This window comes from Penicillium robsamsonii (assembly GCF_028829455.1).
Source record: "Penicillium robsamsonii strain IBT 29466 chromosome Unknown utg000006l_segment0_segment0, whole genome shotgun sequence".
Taxonomy (NCBI): Eukaryota; Fungi; Ascomycota; class Eurotiomycetes; order Eurotiales; family Aspergillaceae; genus Penicillium; species Penicillium robsamsonii.
The window spans coordinates 1,345,148-1,364,230 of record NW_026643224.1 but is presented as its reverse complement, the minus strand read 5'-3'; the positions used below and the strand labels follow the sequence as shown (position 1 = coordinate 1,364,230).

At 47.7% G+C, this 19,083-nt stretch overlaps 9 protein-coding genes across 9 annotated transcripts; 5 read left to right on the top strand and 4 right to left on the bottom strand.

The window, feature by feature from the left end:
• Positions 1-1,224, top strand: N7447_010266 (SNG1 family protein; the record flags this gene model as incomplete). The annotated part of the gene is made up of 1 exon (XM_057234528.1): positions 1-1,224. The coding sequence occupies one exon, from the start codon at positions 1-3 to the stop codon at positions 1,222-1,224; it is 1,224 nt and encodes a 407-aa protein (XP_057081812.1).
• A 985-nt stretch (positions 1,225-2,209) lies between these two features.
• On the bottom strand, positions 2,210-3,223 carry N7447_010265 (endo-1,4-beta-xylanase; the record flags this gene model as incomplete). Its single annotated transcript, XM_057234527.1, has 1 exon — positions 2,210-3,223. The coding sequence occupies one exon, from the start codon at positions 3,221-3,223 to the stop codon at positions 2,210-2,212; it is 1,014 nt and encodes a 337-aa protein (XP_057081811.1).
• An 811-nt stretch (positions 3,224-4,034) lies between these two features.
• N7447_010264 (glycosyltransferase) lies at positions 4,035-6,943 on the top strand (the record flags this gene model as incomplete). Its single annotated transcript, XM_057234526.1, has 6 exons — positions 4,035-4,143; positions 4,245-4,998; positions 5,054-5,211; positions 5,271-5,634; positions 5,690-6,040; positions 6,091-6,943. The coding sequence occupies 6 exons, from the start codon at positions 4,035-4,037 to the stop codon at positions 6,941-6,943; spliced, it is 2,589 nt and encodes an 862-aa protein (XP_057081810.1).
• An 824-nt stretch (positions 6,944-7,767) lies between these two features.
• N7447_010263 (Concanavalin A-like lectin/glucanase subgroup) lies at positions 7,768-8,837 on the top strand (the record flags this gene model as incomplete). The annotated part of the gene is made up of 3 exons (XM_057234525.1): positions 7,768-8,111; positions 8,227-8,618; positions 8,809-8,837. 3 exons carry the CDS (start codon positions 7,768-7,770, stop codon positions 8,835-8,837), a joined length of 765 nt encoding a protein of 254 aa, XP_057081809.1.
• A 217-nt stretch (positions 8,838-9,054) lies between these two features.
• N7447_010262 (YjgH family protein) lies at positions 9,055-9,504 on the bottom strand (the record flags this gene model as incomplete). The annotated part of the gene is made up of 1 exon (XM_057234524.1): positions 9,055-9,504. One exon carries the CDS (start codon positions 9,502-9,504, stop codon positions 9,055-9,057), a length of 450 nt encoding a protein of 149 aa, XP_057081808.1.
• A 408-nt stretch (positions 9,505-9,912) lies between these two features.
• Positions 9,913-11,436, bottom strand: N7447_010261 (M81 family metallopeptidase; the record flags this gene model as incomplete). The annotated part of the gene is made up of 1 exon (XM_057234523.1): positions 9,913-11,436. The coding sequence occupies one exon, from the start codon at positions 11,434-11,436 to the stop codon at positions 9,913-9,915; it is 1,524 nt and encodes a 507-aa protein (XP_057081807.1).
• Positions 11,437-12,125: 689 nt separating this feature from the next.
• Positions 12,126-13,874, top strand: N7447_010260 (uncharacterized protein; the record flags this gene model as incomplete). Its single annotated transcript, XM_057234522.1, has 2 exons — positions 12,126-12,689; positions 12,792-13,874. The coding sequence occupies 2 exons, from the start codon at positions 12,126-12,128 to the stop codon at positions 13,872-13,874; spliced, it is 1,647 nt and encodes a 548-aa protein (XP_057081806.1).
• Positions 13,875-14,636: 762 nt separating this feature from the next.
• N7447_010259 (copper homeostasis protein CutC) lies at positions 14,637-15,290 on the top strand (the record flags this gene model as incomplete). The annotated part of the gene is made up of 1 exon (XM_057234521.1): positions 14,637-15,290. The coding sequence occupies one exon, from the start codon at positions 14,637-14,639 to the stop codon at positions 15,288-15,290; it is 654 nt and encodes a 217-aa protein (XP_057081805.1).
• A 2,178-nt stretch (positions 15,291-17,468) lies between these two features.
• On the bottom strand, positions 17,469-18,095 carry N7447_010258 (uncharacterized protein; the record flags this gene model as incomplete). Its single annotated transcript, XM_057234520.1, is given in 3 exon segments — positions 17,469-17,849; positions 17,860-18,036; positions 18,087-18,095. 3 exon segments carry the CDS (start codon positions 18,093-18,095, stop codon positions 17,469-17,471), a joined length of 567 nt encoding a protein of 188 aa, XP_057081804.1.
• Positions 18,096-19,083: the final 988 nt, after the last annotated feature.

Here is a 19,083-nt window from a genome sequence, read left to right as displayed (position 1 = left end):
ATGCAAATACCAAAGCCCTTTTTGGGCGCCGTGGGAGGCTCATTTGTCCTTATCCAGCTCTTGTTTCTGGCAAATATGAGCTACCTGTACGGTAGTGCGTTCAATGATGGGCAGCGAATGAAGGCCTTGAAAATTCTTCTTGTCGATTACGACCAAAGCATCGTTGGACAATCACTCAAAGCTGCCTATACCCAGCTCGCAAGCCCCGGCTTTCCGACTCTCATTGAACATTCATCGACCGACTATCCAGCTGCAAACGATATCCGTGAATCCATCTGCAAAGGTCACTACTGGGGGGCAATTTACACCAATCCTAACGCCTCTTCGCAACTGTCTTCCGCAATTGCCTCTCCCGCAGCTGCGCAAATATACCAAAGCTCCGGGGCATTGACCTATGTTTGGAATGGTGCGAGGTATCCATCCTACGCCCAGGTGGTGTCTTCGAGCCTCCAGGGTCTGGTTCAGGCAACTAGAGGTGCCTACAATGCTATGAATGGAACAACAGCGATGTCAACAGCCAACACCACGGATACATACATTGCCCAGGTCTTATTCGATCCGATCGGCGCGGAATCAATTGATATCAAGCCGACGAACCAGGGTGGTCGTTTCTACTACAACACCGTCACGATGGTGATGGTTATCCTGCCACAATTCTTCTTCGTCATGGCACTGAATGGTATCTCGGCCGAAACCAACATCCTTCGAAAGTTGTCCCTGAAAGCAAATATCGCTCTTCGACTCAGCTTGTCCGTTTTCTTCACCTTCATCGCATCGCTTTGCATGAGTGGCTATGTCTGGGCCTTCCGAGAAGATTGGGGAACTACGTCTAGTCAATTCGCACTGACTTGGGTGATCCTCTGGCTCGCCATGCACCTCAACTTCCTCATAGTCGATTCTGTCACATCGGTACTTCCAATCAAGTTCATGCCTTTCTTCATCTTGACTTGGGTCATTGTGAATGTCTCGAGTACCCTCAGTCCGTTCGAGTTATCTCCTGGGTTCTACCGCATTGGATATGCTATCCCCGCATACGAGCTCTACCAGGTTCTCGTCGATATCTGGACTTCTGGCTGTAATCCGACTCTCTATCGGTCACTGCCTATCTTGTTCTCTTGGTGGCTTGTCGGAATTTTCGCTTTCTTGACTGGCATGCGCAAGCGAGTGTTCTCAGCCTTTGTCGAGTCCAGAGAGCCAAGTATCTCTGGCTCCGAAAAAGTCTAATTTAAAGGTCAGTGGACCTCGCTGTACAAAATGGGGTGTCAGCACATGATGTTTGCAAAAGGTGCCTGAAAGGAACCTGCTAAAAGCTTCCTAAGCCTACTTTTGGAGTTACTTTTGTTGATTTTTGTTTTCTTCTTTCTCCCATTCCAATCTTTCTTGCATGCTCTATCAGAGTCTCTCCTGCTCTTTTAATCTATATATCCCCAACCCATTTGATATGTACATAAACCTATCTGGGCTAAACATGCTCCTTTCGTCGCTGGGAATCATCAAAATACCGTGTAATTTTGTCCACAGTTTATCATTAAGACTTCATTCCCTGAGCCCTTTTTTTTGAATTTGGATTTTTTTTCTTTCTTGTTCTCCAAAAACATTGTCGCCGAAAGCAGTGTGGAGCCGAGCCGAAGTCCCAATAGTAAAGCGGTGTCTCTACGTTGTAGATCGTCACAACATACAGCTAGAGAGAAGGATCTTCGTTTCTGTATATTGATAGATACTTCTTGTAGTGATAATCTTGACCGGAAGTGCACTAAAGGTGTGGTATAGTTCTTTACTAGCTAATTTCTACCAGGTGGAACGTTCGGTATAGAGTTACACAAACAACCCAAAGAGGAACACTGGGCAGTAACTACAGAATGTCTCGATCGTCAAAAAGGGTATGAAAACTCTGATTCGTCCGACGCAAGCACGGAGGGCGCTGGAGTATGCCGTATTAGTCTTCCGCACGACCCAGACCTGGTTGGGTTTTGGGTGGAGACCTTCGACCAAAGGTAAGAGAAAATAGGAGTCTACAAGACGAAGGGCTCTCTGGAAAATCTATTACATGGAGAGAGAAAGGAGAATAACTACTATGGAAGACTAGATATGGTGGGAACAAAGAACAGAGGTGTCGTGATCTCTAACCTATGATTACAACCAATTTCGTATTGATGTGACTGCAGCTTGTAAAGCGCAATTTCTGGGGGCTAGATGGCGCTCAAGCACTTTAGGCCCCGTTGACGAAGTTGGTGAGAGCAGTGTGAGTGGCGTAAAACTCACTCTTGGGCTTGTAGTACTGATCGAAAATCAATGGCTTTGCGCCCTGCACCCAGGTGTAAGCATGCTTATCCGTAAAGCCCCAGAAGCTAATGTCGGTAATTCCTGCTTTGAGAGCCTCGCTCATGACGGCGCCGTAAATATCAGTCTCGACCGCGTTGTCGAGAGTGTGAACATCTAGCTCAGCGATTGAGACGTCCAATCCGAGTGCCTTGTAGGAGTTGACCATTTCCGTGATCACGCCTGGTGTCGGGGCTACTTCGGTGATGTGCATTTGCAGGGCGACTCCATCAATCGGGACACCCTTTGCCACGAGTGTGGAGACCAGTTTGTAAAGTTCTTGGCGCTTGCCGGGTAGTGACTCCACGAGATTTTCGTTGATGAATAGCTTGGCGTCTGAGGCTGCTGCTCGGGCGATGCGGAAGGCATCTGCAACGTAGCCAGGTCCAAGTACTTGAGAAAAGGTATTGTTGTTCAGGCCACCTCCTTGGGTTTTCAGGGCTTCGGTGACGACGTCCCACCGATCCATCTTGCCGTCGTATCGATGCATGATCGCCTCAAAGTGAGTCTTCATCGCAGCACGCAAGGCGGTAGGGTGAGTGATGTTTAGCAGGAAATCAGGGTTACAGCAGCTTGAGATGAGCCCATGTCCCTTGACCACCATATTATTGTCTTCCGCGAACTCAACGAGACGGTCGAGCGTTTCCCAGTTGTAGTGCCCTTTGGTCGGGTTCAGGAGCGACCATTTTAGTTCATTTTCGGGAGAGAGGCTGGTAAATTGATTGGCGAGGACCGCAGCAAACTCCGGATCATTGAGATAGGTAGGGTTAATCGCTCCAGACCCGATAAGAATATCCTTCTTGCTTGCCTCCTTCCTCAGCGGAGTGGTACCAGTGCTAGGAAACGCGTAGACATCGGCAGCAACGACGAGCGCGGTGATGATTGTTGTGGCAAAGGTCTTCATGATTTTGTCTGGCAGGGTGTTGGTTGTTTCTGAACTGTCAATAATATCGTAGCAGATCCCAAGGGCTTTATAGATGGGACAATCGATGATTAGGCAACGACATAGCGCCGGATACATCGCGGGCCGATGTCTATCTACTCCGGTGTCAGAGCAGAGTACGAACACGATCGCTCTATACGTAAACAAGTTTGTCCTTGGTTTGAGGAACCGCTCGACTCTAACGTCTGGTGCATACAGTAGTTAAACAAGCGCGGCAGTGCGGAAGCCGCCTAAGCCGACGGCAAAAACGTGTACTATTCTAGGACAATTCAATTCAGCAAAGTGTCAAAGCCGGGCGGTATTCGTATATTTGAAGTGGATCAAAATTCAACGTCGTAATTAACTTTCTATTTATTTTCATATACTTCTTTAGGATCATTATCATTTCCAGTCATGCATCCACCCTCGAATGATTTTCGGGTCTTTGTATTTGGCACGTTTACAATGTTGCGTAGATTCGCCACTTTAAATTTCAAAAGCAAAAAAAAGAAAGAAAGAAACCTCACAATTGGTCGATAAAAACCTTCGTGGAACGTATACGAATACGCCCCACCTTTGGGGTTAAGCTTAAACTCAAGCTGAAATTCAACAAATGAAAGAGCCGGGCCGTATTCGTTTATTGGAAGTGGATCAAAGCACAATGTCCTAATTCAATGAGCACATCCCATTTTCAGGTGCGTCCATTCTCCCTCGTTTTTACACTCGGTGGTATTTGTTGGGTCTCGGGACTTCAGTTAATTCATCTACGACAGACGCCGCCGCCGTAGCGAATATGGCTAACAATGCCTATTCGGGACGTGTTTTCGAGCTACCTGGTGAACCTATGATGGAGTCATCCACTACTCGCCCAACTACTGGAGTGGGTGGCATCAATTTGAATGGTACGTTTACTTCTGTCTGGACGCCTTTTTTATTCGCCATGAGGGTATGTTGATGCTGGACTTGACGTTTGAGTTATTGATATATGATCTGCGAGAAATAGATGCCGGCCGCGTTGATATCGACTGGGACTCAAAGGTCGTACGAAGCCTTTCAACGCTCTACACTGGCCCTTTCTTGAGAGCTTCTACACCGCCACCTGAATACTCTGAACTATCGACGCAAAATGCCGGGTCAACGACCGTTAGACCCGATCGCATATCGGAGCACTTTGAGCCAAGTCAGAAATCTACAAAAGGTTGGGTCACCAAATTAAACATTGTGATCCAAGTAGTGGGAAGTCGGGGTGACGTTCAACCTTTCATTGCCCTCGGAAATGAACTGAAGCGATATGGACATCGCGTGCGTCTAGCCACACATGATATGTTTGAAAGTTTCGTCAGCCAATCCGGGTTAGAGTTTTACCCAATTGGAGGCGATCCAAGAGAGCTGATGGCATACATGGTCAAGACCCCGGGGCTCATCCCTAGCATGGAGAGTTTTCGGGTAGGCGAGATTCGTCGCAAGCGCATTATGATACGGGAAATGCTCGATGGGTGTTGGGAATCATGTATCAAGCCGGACCTGGTAACTGGCCACCCATTCGTGGCAGATGCTATCATTGCCAACCCACCGAGCTTTGCACATGTTCACTGTGCTCAGGCTCTGGGCATCCCGGTACATCTGATGTTCACCATGCCTTGGAGCAGTACCAAGTCCTTTCCACATCCCCTGGCCAACTTCAAGGCCGGCGGTCCAGACCAGGGGTTCAAAAATTATACCTCGTACAATCTTGTCAACTGGCTTACATGGCAAGGGTAAGGTTCCATTTGAAACCGAACACGTGTACATCGTACTAATCTATTCTATTAGGGTTGGGGATGTGGTCAATCGATGGCGGAAAGAGCTTGATCTAGATGAAGTGGCCATGTTTGAAGGTCCTCACCTTGCTGAAATACTGAAAGTCCCATTCACATACTGTTGGTCTCCGGCTCTTATACCCAAACCATTGGACTGGCCGTCATATATTGGTCAGTGCCTCACGAAGAAGTTCACTAGGCATTGATAGACTGGTTGACATAATATGTAGATGTCTGCGGTTTCTTCTTCCGCGATATCCCAGCATATGACCCTCCAGCGGATCTTCAGGTATTCCTATCCTCTGGCCCACCACCGATATATATTGGGTTTGGCAGTATTGTACTTGAGGATCCGATGAAGATCAATGCAGCCATTCTTGACGCGGTCAATGCTGCTGGTGTTAGGGTTATCATTTCTAAGGGATGGTCGAATTTGGACGGAAAAAAAAGCGAGAACGTACATTTCATCGGAGATTGCCCTCATGAGTGGCTGTTCCAACACGTGGCAGCGGTGGTACATCATGGAGGTGCTGGCACAACGGCTTGTGGCTTACGGAATGCAAAACCTACAATTATTGTCCCGTTCTTTGGAGAGTAAGTGACTTGGCCCCTAATGATACTTCAAGCGACCTCGAGGCTTACCTTTCAGTCAACCGTTTTGGGGTGCTATGGTGGCTGCGGCGGGGGCTGGTCCTGTCCCTATCCCTCACCATGAGCTAAATGCTGATACCTTAGCTGAAGGAATTCGATATTGCTTCACGAAACAAGCGGTCACTGCAGCCTCTGCACTTGCGGTCAAGATGGCTTCTGAAACAGGAGTCCAAGCAGCCGTCTCTTCCTTCCATTCACATCTTCCCTTAGAGCGCCTCTCCTGTGATATATGTCCAGGGGTACCGGCAGTGTGGTCTTATTCCACGGGCGATATCAAAATAAAACTGTCGAAAGTCGCGGCAGCAACGCTAGTCGCACAAAAGTTGGTTAATCCAAAACGACTAAAATTGTACGTGAAGCCTCTGGTCTGATGGACCTACGAAACTAACCAATATGCAGACATATAATCAAGCCCGTTGTGATTGAGAATCGTCGATGGGACCCTATCACAGGCGGAGCTTCTGCCATCATGAGTACAACGACAGAACTCCTTGATTCCGTCCTGGGGGTGTTCTACAAGCCCTTTGAGGAATATAAAGACTACCAAGTAAGCCACAGGGTTCGGCCCTTGACGAGTGCCTCCAGTCAAGTAATGCATAGGCCTACAAGCAGCTCTATTGGAAACTGCTCCCTACAAAAGACACAACAGGGAGCTGGCGATACAAAAAGTACGGTTTCCATTGAAAGTACATCGTCGGGCTCTGAGTATCATAGAGCTAGGCTTGTAGGGAGGATGGCTGGGGCTTCAGTGAAAAGTCTTGCCAATTTTGTGCCCACTGCACTGAAAGGAATGACTGTCGACATCCCGCTCGCTATGACGGAGGGAATGCGCAATGTCCCTCGATTATACGGCGAAAAGCCACAGCACGACGGGTCCGTTACTAGCATTAAAAGCGGATTCGCTCTTGGCGGCACAGGCTTCGCATTGGGGATGGTTGAGGGAATGAGCGATTTGGTCGTGAAACCGTATGAGGGCATCCGAAAGGATGGTGCGAAGGGCGCTGTGATAGGTATTGGCAAGGGCGTGGCAAATATGACAACTAAAGCGGGTTGCGCTATGTTTGGTGTTCTGGTATACCCTGGTGTTGGTATTGCGAAGAGCCTAAAATCGGCTGTCTACCTCGGCACAAAAACGAGCATTGTCGAGGCGCGTCGCGCCGAGGGCGCATGGTTGTTGAAGCATTGTACACATGCGGACGTCGATAGCTGCGTTATCAGCTACCGAAGGATCCTAGAGGGCAAGAACACCTGATTTATAAAAAGAACATTTGCAGGAACCACAATATGAAATACATATTTGGGCCATCACGCACCGTAAGACCGCAGAGATATCATTATAGGGTACAAGAGTGACCACCCCAAGGAACGCCAGACTAGTGAGATCCCAGAAGCCCCTTTTCCTATATAAACAGCACTGCTGGCCCCTGTGCGTTGCCCTACCCCGTAAAGAGCCGTCTTTGCATACATGGATGCCTTGGTCTCCTGTATGTAGCAGTATTTAGTAGTTGGCATCCCCAACTAATAAAAATTATGCGATCCTTTCCGAATCACACCAGGAGTGCTTACCAACATGCTGACTCTTGTAGGCGCAGGCGGAGACGCGGAAACGAATGGTTCGTGATATACAAAAATATAAAGTGTTGGAATTTGACCGTCCTGACGATTGTTTGAGAGACTGAGCATTTGTTTGCTAGCAGTGTATAAAGACCCTGTTCTTGATAAATTGAACAGCAGAGATTTTTTTCCTTCTTCCCTCTCACTATGTAGCCCAGTAAAAACATTATGAACGAACCTCAGAAGCTCCGGGGTAATGGAGCAGACGGCCCAGCTCAATGTTTTAGATAGGGGAGCCAGGATTGGCGAATCACATGTGAGGTTAGTCCACATGGAGGCAATGCCATTATGGGGCCATAAAGTGACCACAAAGAGGCAATGCCCTTCAACAGACTGTAAAGGGGCCATAAAGTGACCATAAAGAGGCCGCAATTTTCCGGCGGGTTTTGTATTTCAGGCAAGTATTCTTCGGCCAGTCCAAATCTCTACATCAAAATTCAGAGGTATCATATTTCTCTCGGCATGTTGTTTTACCTCTACTTGTGCCTTTTGGCATACTTGCCAGGCGTGTTCTCGTCGTCTCTGCTGGACTTCTCCGCCGCTCGTGGGGATAATCCCTCTATTCTTGGCATCCGCAACCTCGAAGCAGCCCGCGGTGATACCACTTCTTCCAATACCGATGACCTTTACATCAAGCTTGGAGCAGACCCAAATGGAATCCCCTCGTTGCATTATCATCGGATCAAGGGTGATATTCGGGCAGAATACCACTCCCTGTCGAAAAAGTTGGCATCGGATCAAACATACTATATTGGATATCAATTTTCTCTTGCTGAAATCGAGGAGAGCTTGATGGTCTGGCAATTGTACGGTTTGTCTTTTCTTTTCTCGTCATTTTCTTTTCTTTTTCCTGACATCTCATTCTTGCCTTTGTATTCAAAAGAATACTTCATGGTGCATTCTGTTAACTGATTACCAAAGCAAGGAATATGCTGCGAACAATGCTGCAGCCGGCGGGGCTAATATTCCTCTGGGTCTGGAGTTCAAAGGTGGCCAGATTCACCTGCAATACCAATCGTCATTCACCGCGAAACGTGAGCATCAATGGTCCCAGACTCTTGAGACAAATACAGTATACTCGTTCGGTATCGTGATCAACACAGCGAGTCCAGGATGGGTTGAGTTATACTTCGATGGTAAGAAGCAGACTTTCTCTACATCTGGAACCACTCGGTTGGCTGCAAACACTTTCCCTGGCCGAACGGAACCGAAATTCGGTGCCTATCGGGGTGAGGCTGTGGGGATTGATACCTACGTCTACCGAGTCCAGATTGGGACGTCGTTGTCGGATATCAAGGATGCCGCTGGATTGGGTGGATCAACCACTACCACCACTACTACCTTGAAGACAACAAGCAGCACCACAACTAAAACCTCCACAACATCCAATCGAACAACAATCAAAACAACCACGACCACGACCACGACTACGTCGGCACCCAAACCCACTACTACATGTGCCTGGGACGGGCATTGTGCAGGTACTACCTGCGTTCTCGATAGCGACTGCTCCGATCCCTGGTGGTGCGTAAATGGAATTTGCGGCGATGACACGACAGTAACGTGCGAGTAGGAGGGTCATTGCCTAGGTACGGTTCACTTACATCAAATAGCTTCTAGAAGTTTCTTTGGTACTAATGGCCACATAGATGTCATATGCTCGACCAGCGAGGAGTGTTCTGATCTGTGGGCCTGTGTTGATGGAAAGTGCGCTGTTGACCCAAACGAAACATGCTCCAACACTTAGTCTTAAGTCTGCTCCACAATAGCATCTATTTCGATCTCAACAAGCATTCCCTTATCTATAAAACCGCCATTGACCACGATCATTGTTGCAGCCGCTCCTATCATACCATCTCTACCGCGATTATGCTTCCCTAGTATCTCACTAAATCCTTGTCCCACAGCCTCACAGTCCTCGTGACGACTGACAAACATCTTAACACGAACTATATCCTCCGGGCCTTTACCACCAAGACCTTGGATAGCTCGAATACACTCCTCCAGAGCAACGCGTGTCTGTTGTTTGGCATCTTCTGGGTGGAGAATTTGCGGTGCATTGGTGGGAGAACGGGGATCAACCGCTGTAGTTCCGGAAACGAAGATCTGATTGCCATGGCGGATGGCGCGGTAGTACCCAATCTTTTCTTCGTACGGGGACAAGGTGGTAAAGCCAGTTTTCGTTGGCCCGGAAGCCATAATTAATGCTAGAAATGCGTTTTCAACTATTATGTTAGCAAAGCCCACAAAAGTGACAACCCAGGTGGCATTACCAGGGGAAAGAAATCTCTAGAGGATACACAGAAGAACAGTTTCTTTTTGAAGTGGTGAGTATTTCATTCTTTACGTGGTCCAAGATTATTAAATATGAAGTAAAACCTGAAATGAGTCACAATTATGTGGCGTTCTTGATCAGCAATAATGCTACAAAGTCGCGATAACATTAATTGTCGTATAATTTTTGATTGATCCACATGATAAAATAACCGCCAATGGATACTGAGACTGAGTGCACTATGCTAACAACTTGGTACTTTCTTGGGTCAAGGAATCGAGGGAAGCAAAGACATGTACGTACTCCCGAGAGAAAACTGCGCCACTTCATTCCTAACATATCTCCAGGTCGTCTTTCGAGAATGGAATTAGCTGTGGGGTGAGATCTGGGGCCGTTTGGAACGTTCTATCAAAGGGCCATAGTGGACGCTGGATATGGTGGTGCCCAAGACGTGGCAGATCTTGATCAACACCGCCAGGTGTCAAACCAAGCATCCATTCTGCTGCCATATCAAACAACTCTGGTTCGAGATAGCCAATCTTGACTATGACGATGTCTGCCGCTCGGGGATTAAGACCAAGACCGATAAAATCACTCTCGTGGTGATATGGCTTCCGGAATTTGGTCAGGATGGTAAATACGCTTCCAACCTGTAGCACTGCTTCAACTTCGGCATCGGGATCTCCATACCTAATGGAGTGAACACGTCCAGTCATAGTGATAGGCCCAGCGTGCAGATTGTCTACTTGTGCTCCAGCGGTGACCGTCACCGTGTTTCCCACACCAGCCTCGGTTATAGCTTCAATTGCCTGGGGTCCTGGGATACTGGCGTAAATCACAATTGAGCCGGTATCTTCCCAAAACTCTGGTCGCATGAGCAATTGACTTAAGCCGACGGTCACATCGCCCGATCCACCAGCGGTAGGATTATCGCCAGAATCAGATATGAAGAAAGGCCTGTTTGAGGATGCCAGCGCGTTGTCAATGCATTCGGAGAATGACCCGGTCGGGGCAACGAAATGGAACTCCTTATGAACATGCCAGAACAAAGATGCAAGTCGCTTCGCTCCTCCAATGATAGCAGACGTATTCCATCCAGTGACCATTACCACGGCATGGTTTCGTGGCTCATCTGCCCACGCATAGCCAACCCAGACGGCTGCATCGAGCACATCATCCATGGCTTCAATTTGAGGAACGAGCGCGTATAGGCCTTTTGCTGGTTCGTTGCGAGTCGAAGTCTGCTCCCCCGGTAGCAAAATGGGAATTCGGACCCATGCTTTCAAGGGTCTCTTCCCTCTTCCAGTGTCGGTTGGCGACGTCAAGACATGGACAAGATTGCGACACGCCCGCTCCTTTGTTTCCAACTCATCCTCGTGGGGCGCCATACGATAACAAGTAATCAGATCAGTCTGGTGGGCCAGCTCTCTGGACACATTTCCATGTAAATCCATGGATGTCGAGACCAGAACATCCGGGCCAATAACAGTCCGAATCCGCCGGAGAAGCTCTGCTTCAACATCCTCCATACCCTCCACACACATTGCGCCATGGATATCGTACCATAATCCATCGATGGAGTTTAAGGCGACGATTGCAGCCAAGCGCTCCAGGATTTCCGTGCAAAGTTGTTCGAAATCGGCTCGTACCACGACTCCGCCTGGCAGGGCATGCCCGATAAGTGCTCCTTTCCACTCTGCAGCATCTGCTAGATGAGTGCCATTATGCAGAAAGCCGTACTCCTCGACCACCTCCGGGCCGCGGCGCGGGTGAAATGCCCCACCGAGTGTCCGAGCGGGGGAAAAGGTCGAGGTCTCACAAGCAAGTCCAGCGATTGCGATAATTGGCCGAGACATGGACTGAAAGATTTGTGAAAAGTGTGAATAAATGTGAGATGGAAAGAAGTACTGCAAGCTTTCGTTTCCGATTCACAGTAATCGCGTCAAATCCCCTTCCGAGTTGCGTTTGCTTCATGTTGATACATGTCGAGGGGGAGATGAGAATAAAATAGTATATTTTGTAAGCGGCGGACATGTTGCCTTTTCGAGTTAGTTCTGGCGTTTGGGTTTTAGCTAATACATCATGTAGCCTCTCTTCGGGGCATAAAGGAAACGATCTCGCCCTGTCTTCTTTGCTCCTTTCGCTTTCCCTTCACGCCCTATCCATGTTGGCTCCAAGAGTTACGCAAGACGAAAAACAAGGACAATTTCGTTTGTGCATACAGCAGTATTCGAAAGCTAGGGGAGATCAGAGTGATCAATAACGAAGATGATTTTCCTTCGGGCATCCGCTCTATGGTGTCAACGTCTTTCATACGGCTGAATCTTCTGGTAATCGGTACAAGAATTTCGTTAGTTGATTGGGCAGATTCCCCGGGCCTAGGCAAGGCTGGTGGTTTAGTCATCTAACATGGGTCATCTGATTGGTTGCCTTTAGCCGGCAAGAACCTTGGAACCCACAAACCTTGGACCCATCCAATTTCCGTACTCTTCCCCGGATTGCCCTATAGAACTATAGGACCTACCTAGTATTATTGCTTCTGAAAATGACTTATATTGACAATACAACCTTCCCGAAACACCAAGACACCCTTCTCGATGATGCTCGTCGTGCCACCCATAGCGAACATGAACTCACCTTTCTGCGGGCCCTCCAGCTATATCCCAAGGCAGTCGCATGGTCCATGTTTCTCTCTTTAGCCCTCATCATGGAAGGCTACGACATGAAGCTTGTGGGTTCTCTCTTTGCTCAACCCGCTTTCCAGAAAAAATACGGCCAGGAGTTGCCGGATGGCACATATGAAATCAGCGCTTCTTGGCAAGCTGGCCTCTCCAATGGAGCTTCGGTTGGGTCGCTCATGGGCCTTCTCATCAACGGTTATCTATCGGAACGATTCGGATTTTGCAATACGATGCTGGCCTCGCTGGCTTTCATGACTACTACGATATCCATCCCCTTCTTTGCTCCAAGTATCGAGGTATTGCTAGTTGGCCAGGTTTTAATGGGCATTCCTTGGGGCATCTTTCAAACATTGACTACTTCATACGCGGCCGAAGTGACTCCGACTCATCTTCGCGCTTATCTCACCACATATGTGAACCTCTGCTGGGTAAAGCTCACATCCTTCCCTTCCCTCCCTTTCTGTCTTTCGGGTGAAGGGCGTAAGGTGAAAAGGATAAAATAATAAAGCTAACCAACTGAATATCAATAGGTTTTTGGACAGCTACTCGCCGCCGGTGTTCTGCGAGGAATACTCACACGATCAGACGAATGGTCTTATCGTATCCCCTTTGCTCTGCAATGGGTCTGGCCAATTCCGTTGATGATCGGAATAGTCTTCGCCCCTGAATCGCCCTGGTGGCTTGTTCGCAATAACCGCTTAGAGGAAGCCAAAGCGGCTCTTCTTAGATTAACATCGCTCGGCCGTATTGAGTTTGACGCCGACCAAGTAATATCACTAATGGTGGTGACGACACAGAGAGAGCGGGAATCTGGTACAGGCACACACTATATCGATTGCTTCCGTGGTGTAGATCTACGCCGCACCTCGATTTCCTGTTGCTGCTGGGGTATTCAGATCTTATCCGGGACGGGCCTCCGTATCTACTCCACCTACTTCTACAAGCAAGCGGGACTACCGACGGAGCAGGCCTTCACCATGTCTATCGTACAGTATGCCCTCGGTATCGTCGGCGTATTTGTAGCCTGGATCTTGCTCCCACGGTTTGGTCGACGAACCATTTACCTCTGGGGTTTGGCCATTTTAGCAGCGCTCTTGCTAGTGATTGGCGGCCTGGGCGTCGCCGAGACTCGATCCCCACCCCCAGCGAACAGCAGCGGTGGCAGCCGACTTGCCTGGTCAATCGGATCTATGCTTATTGTACACACGTTCTTCTACGACGTCACCGTCGGCCCAGTCTGCTACTCACTTGTGGCAGAGATCCCTTCCGTCCGTCTCCGCAGCAAGTCAATCGTGCTGGCACGTATGACATATAATATCCTTAATATTATCAGCAACATCATTACACCTTATATGCTGAATCCGTCGGCATGGAATTGGGGTGCGAAAGCAGGCTTTTTCTATGGTGGTACTTGTGTTTTATCTTTGATCTATACCTCTTTTTGTATTCCCGAACCTAGCGGACGGACCTATGCAGAGCTAAGCATCCTGTTTCAACGAAAGGTATCAGCTCGGAACTTCGCCAAGACGCACGTCGATCTAGCCGAGGCGAGAGCGTTGGACGGGGATTCCCCGAAGAATGACTCAGTTCCTGGCAAATGGCGGCGGTTATAATTTTTCACGGATATGAACAGGGTAGACATCGCGGGGCGAATGCAGAATAGTGGTGTTACAGAGCAGTAGGCGATCAAAGGGGGGGGGCGGATGGATGTCCAAAGTAGAAAGGCAGCTCTTTCTGGCCCCAAAAGCTGTCATTTTCGGCGTCAATTCCATAGCTTCTCGTTCTAGTTATAAAAGTATTTTCTATAATTTTAGATGAAAGTCAGCTTCTACCTATCATTCAGATGAAATACGATATAAGCAATATCGATAACTTTTCAATTCGAGTCAGCAGGAACGACAATTAAGTGATAAAACAAGATTATGTCCTCCAAATAATCACGGCCTATCACGTAGATATTTGGGCTCGCTTCTAGATCACCAATCAGGTGACCCGCCAGTCGCACTACAAAACCTCCCTCTCCCCATACGTATCCCATTACTCCACACAAGCTGACTACAAATCATTATAAGTCATGAGTCAATACGTTAGCCCACAGTTGCCAATTCTAGAAATTGCGTGTTTCAGTCATGAATCGGTCGTGATTGCTGCGAGAGCAGGAGCGGACCGTATCGAGTGAGTTTTATATTTGTGCCAATTAATGCATTTATCGCGAACTAGTCATCTCAAAATGAATTTTTTGATTGTAAAATATTCTTCCGCCCTATCACTAATCGCCCTCAAGGTTATGCAAGGACTATCATCTCGGTGGGCTATCGCCTGACCCAGCGGTTCTCCAAAAGTTGAGATCACAAATCCCAATACCAATCTATACGATGATTCGACCACATGCGGAAGGCTTCTATTACAAGGAGTTTGACTTCGAGGTGATGAAACAAACGCTCAATTCTCTCAAATCCCACGGGGCTGACGGTTTCGTCTTCGGGATTTTGACTGGATCCCCACAAAAGCGTGATCCAAATGCCTCGTGGATCGATGTATCCCGCAACAAGCAGCTTGTCCAACTAGCTCAGGGGCGACCCTGCACATTTCATCGCGCCTTTGATCTCATCCCGGAATCCCACTGGGAGACCGCATTGGCCGATATCACGGAGTGTGGCTTTGCATCGATTTTGACCAATGGTGGTCCTTCGGGGACAAAGGCAATGGAGTGTGTGGACAAGTTGAAAACACTAGTACGTTATCAAATGCAACTCCAAGGGGGTAGAAAACTTCAAAACCACAAAGTTCCAGAAATCATTGTTGGAGGTGGTGTGAGGGCATCAAACATAAGCCTGCTCCATTTGAATACCGGTGCCTCAGCCTTCCATTCCGCCGCTCTCCTGGTCTCAGAGGGGCCGACCTGCGCAGATGAGGTGTCTAAGATGAAAGATGAGATATCACGGGCCCGGGAGGAGGGGGATAGGCGAGATAATGATTCCACGCATTCTGTCGGAGTTCCTAGACCCCCATATATATTGCGCGTGTGAAGCTTTGGGCACAAATTTAGATTTCTTTCCGGCAAGGAGTCGGAAAGTCAAATCTAAACTATATATTTCCTCGTTCTTGTATGCATTCTTGATTTATGGAAGACACGAAAACACCGACGTATTTAATACATTACTCTTTACATTATGGTATAGTGTGGGAAAAGATACAGCATATTTTATCACTAGACCACATAAAAACTAAGGTAATTATATGGGGCCTAGAGGCGCCATATCTGACAGTTGACATATAGTACTGATATGTTCTCTCGCTTCTCCTTCTAGCTTAGTATATCTTCCATTTATAATTAACCGAGTAAACACACAGTAAGGATATTTCACGTCGTTCATCGGGATCATCGTTTCCTCCTCGCCGAGTGTCATATTTGGTCAAGCGGTTTGGAACCCCCATTACTCTTCTTGGTTTGTTTTTGCAGGATGCAAACTCTGTCGAGCGACCTGGGAACGTTGTTATTGTAGCTGGCTTTGCTCTGACACAGCTAGGAACAAATATTGCCGCTAACTCTGTGTCCGCTGGTACTAATCTCACAGCTCTTCTCCCTCGGTTTCGTACGATCCGACGGGTGGGGGTATCTGTGTGCAGCAATCGGTCTATCCATGTGTCCTGTGAGTAGCTCCAAAAGCTGACTAGTGCCACAACCACTTAATACACAATTGTAGTGGACATTGGTTGACTCTTCAAGTAAATTGACCTTGTACCTCTGTGCGTATTCGGTATTGCTTTCGGCTATCGCACGAATGACCAACTCCTGGACCTCTTGACACTCAGGGAAATTATCTCGTCCAACACGAGGAAACAAAATGCTGCTACCGGAGTCTAATTAAGTTACGAAAAAAAGACTATGCTCTCGATAGCCGAGAAGTATTCCTCTCCGGATAGGCGTAAGCACTGATTTACTGAAAATGGGAATAAAAACTAGGCAGGTCAAATTTGATTGATTATTACTGAGGGCCTAGCTATGGGAGATGGTAGCAGCCTATTTCCTCCTTCCGGACGACTTGATAAGTTAGATCCTTTCAACGCTCCATTTTTATAGCTAGTCAATAGAACTCCTTCTTTCCCCGTGTTCCCTGGCCATAATTGTTTGTCCACTAGCCAAAATGGCTCCTAGAGCAAAGATACGCTTTCGGCGATGACCTCCCTTCTTGAATCTGTTCGAGCCTAATCCACACCAAGACGCAACGAAACGACCAAAATGGAAAGATTGGGTATAATATGCACCATTCTAACCTTTTATCCGGCAGTTCTACTGTCTTCTTTTCCTGGCTTGAAGGGAATTTTGCTGGGATTATTGCCTGCAGTAGCCTTTTTCCGAAGAGGTCAAAAGCCGAAGCGATTCCACCAAATTGAAAGATCTCGCTTTCCATTTCACTGAGTTTGAATACAAACATCTTATCGCCGACTTCGATGACTCTTTAATTCAAATCGATGGAGATTCAAATACCATCATTCGCAACTTGGAAGAAGGATTCATCTTCCACTGTGATGCCTAGGAGCCCGAGGCTTGGCATGTTGCGTTGAAAGATGAACGCAAAATATTTGGCTATGACACATTGAACACCGCATCCTAAAAGCAACCCCTGATAAAAAAAAATTGTGTTCGTTTTAATAAGATTGGTGGACTTCGCTTGCCTAACAATGCCATCAGTGCTTGTTCGCGAGATGACCCGCAACCAAAGCCCTTACCACCAACAACAATATTAAACCCCTGCTGGGCTCGTTCACGGAATTTTGGATGTGCATGGACCAGACAACACATACCAACATCCTGGTTATCTTTCATGTGAATCAGAAACTTAGCAGGGGCCAGCTTGAAGACTACCATTAGCTTTGGCACTTTGCACCCTGCCTTGGAACCTCTTTTTCAATCCTTCTGCATCTTTATCTGGCCGCACTTTCTCCATTTGTTTCTATCCTTGGGTCATGGCACTGGGATGATCGCCACAATCACATGGCTCAACATATGCCAGATCGCTCTTTAATTTGATTGCATTGAAATTTATACTTGCAGTCCTGAGGCGGCTCCATCGGCGTAAATTGATTGCAGCAAGCAAATCGCTGGGATCGACTAGCTTCATTTCAAAGGATGATTCTGCGACAGTAGCTGCAGATGCGAGATGACCAATCGACCCTAAATAAGGTGGTCTCAATCGATTGTTTCATGGCATTGAGGGGTTCTCGTTACCTTTCCCCATCCGGTTTTCGAAATTTCGATTCTGAGAGGAGATCCAGACCTCTCCTGCCGCGGCCTGATCGGCTGGCATGCCGACACAATAACTGCACCTGGGCATGCTGATCTCAAAGCCTGCATCTGAGTTTTTATCGCAAAACCCTAGTTCACGTAAACGATGTAGTATTAGCATTAAACCGAGAACGACCCTTCTCTTTCCCTTTGCCGTAGGCTTTAATCCTCTTTTAATTGCTTGTTCCATTACTAGAGCACCGAGAATCAGATCTTCTTCGGTGGTAGTGCAGGCCTCGATAAAGCATCCGTTCAGCTCCATTCCCTCTTCTTCCGTAACTGGAACCACGTCATCCGGCTTGGGATACCGTGCAATCAAAGACTCCAACATTTGTAATGTCGATCTCATGGACTGCGGCATACTTCGCATCGGTGTCGGGTTTGAAGTATGTCGCGTGGCATTTGTGGCGAGTAAGTTTGCGTCTATTAATATAATTGTGGCTGCTTTTATCTGGCACAAATAGGCCAGTAATGCCACCAAGTTCCTGTCAGACATTAGTAAATTTAACCGAACTGCTTTATGGCTATGACATACCGCGGTCATATTTGAAATTGAGAAGCGGGTGTCAACGGATAAACGCCTGAGTGCTGGGCCTGTAAACTCCACGGCTCTATTGGATGCTATAGTATTCCATTTTAACACTTGCAAGATATACAAAATGACATCTTTACCCCCGATCCCTGGCTTTAGTGCTCCAACTAGCCGTATATTGATGGCTTCCGGGACTTTGAACCACGTTTCCCCAGTTACCAATGGCAAAGTGACATCCGCAGCGCCCAGTCCAATTGCGAGACAGCCCACTGTACCTGATGAACATGTGTGTGAGTCCGGCCCAACAACCAACATTCCGGGTTGCGCGCGGTCTCGGTAGAATTCAGTGTCGTATCGTTGACCCTAGGATCAACGACATGGTCCCCAGAAAGCCAGAAGCGATTGTTTCGGAGTATTCCGGTCTTCCAAACAGATTATAGGTGCTTTCCATTCCCTGGAGACTCACAATCAGCCCGCATCTTACGGTGCCTCTAAACGCAAACCTACTGCCCAAGATATCTTAGATGCAAGTACCTAATCAACACGAATACGAATTATGTCGCCTGGAACCACAAATCCTTGGTGGTTCAGATCATGCATCTCAAATATCTTTTCACTCATAGTCATTCCTCGGCGGCCTTTCGGCCTTTGTGTTAGAAGGCAAGGGATTGATTTTTCTCTGTCGGCTTGATTAAGTGATTACAGCCACGCATCCACAAGAAACAATATTTCCGATTCCTGTTGGCTTATGAGAGAATATTGTTTGTGTATTCCTAGGCCGCCTAACATGGTTGGCTGGTAGCAGATCCCAAGGACATCGGTCAGGACATCAGCCTCACGCTGTCTCGTAAAATCGGTGCGAAAAATTGTTGCGATATACTCCAGGTTTTGTAAGGCATTCTGTTTGGAATGGCAAGTTTCTTCAAGCCCAATAGAGAGATTACCAATCCTGCTCAGAACAAGTGGCGCAAATGGGTTCAAGCATGCTGACCATTTGTAA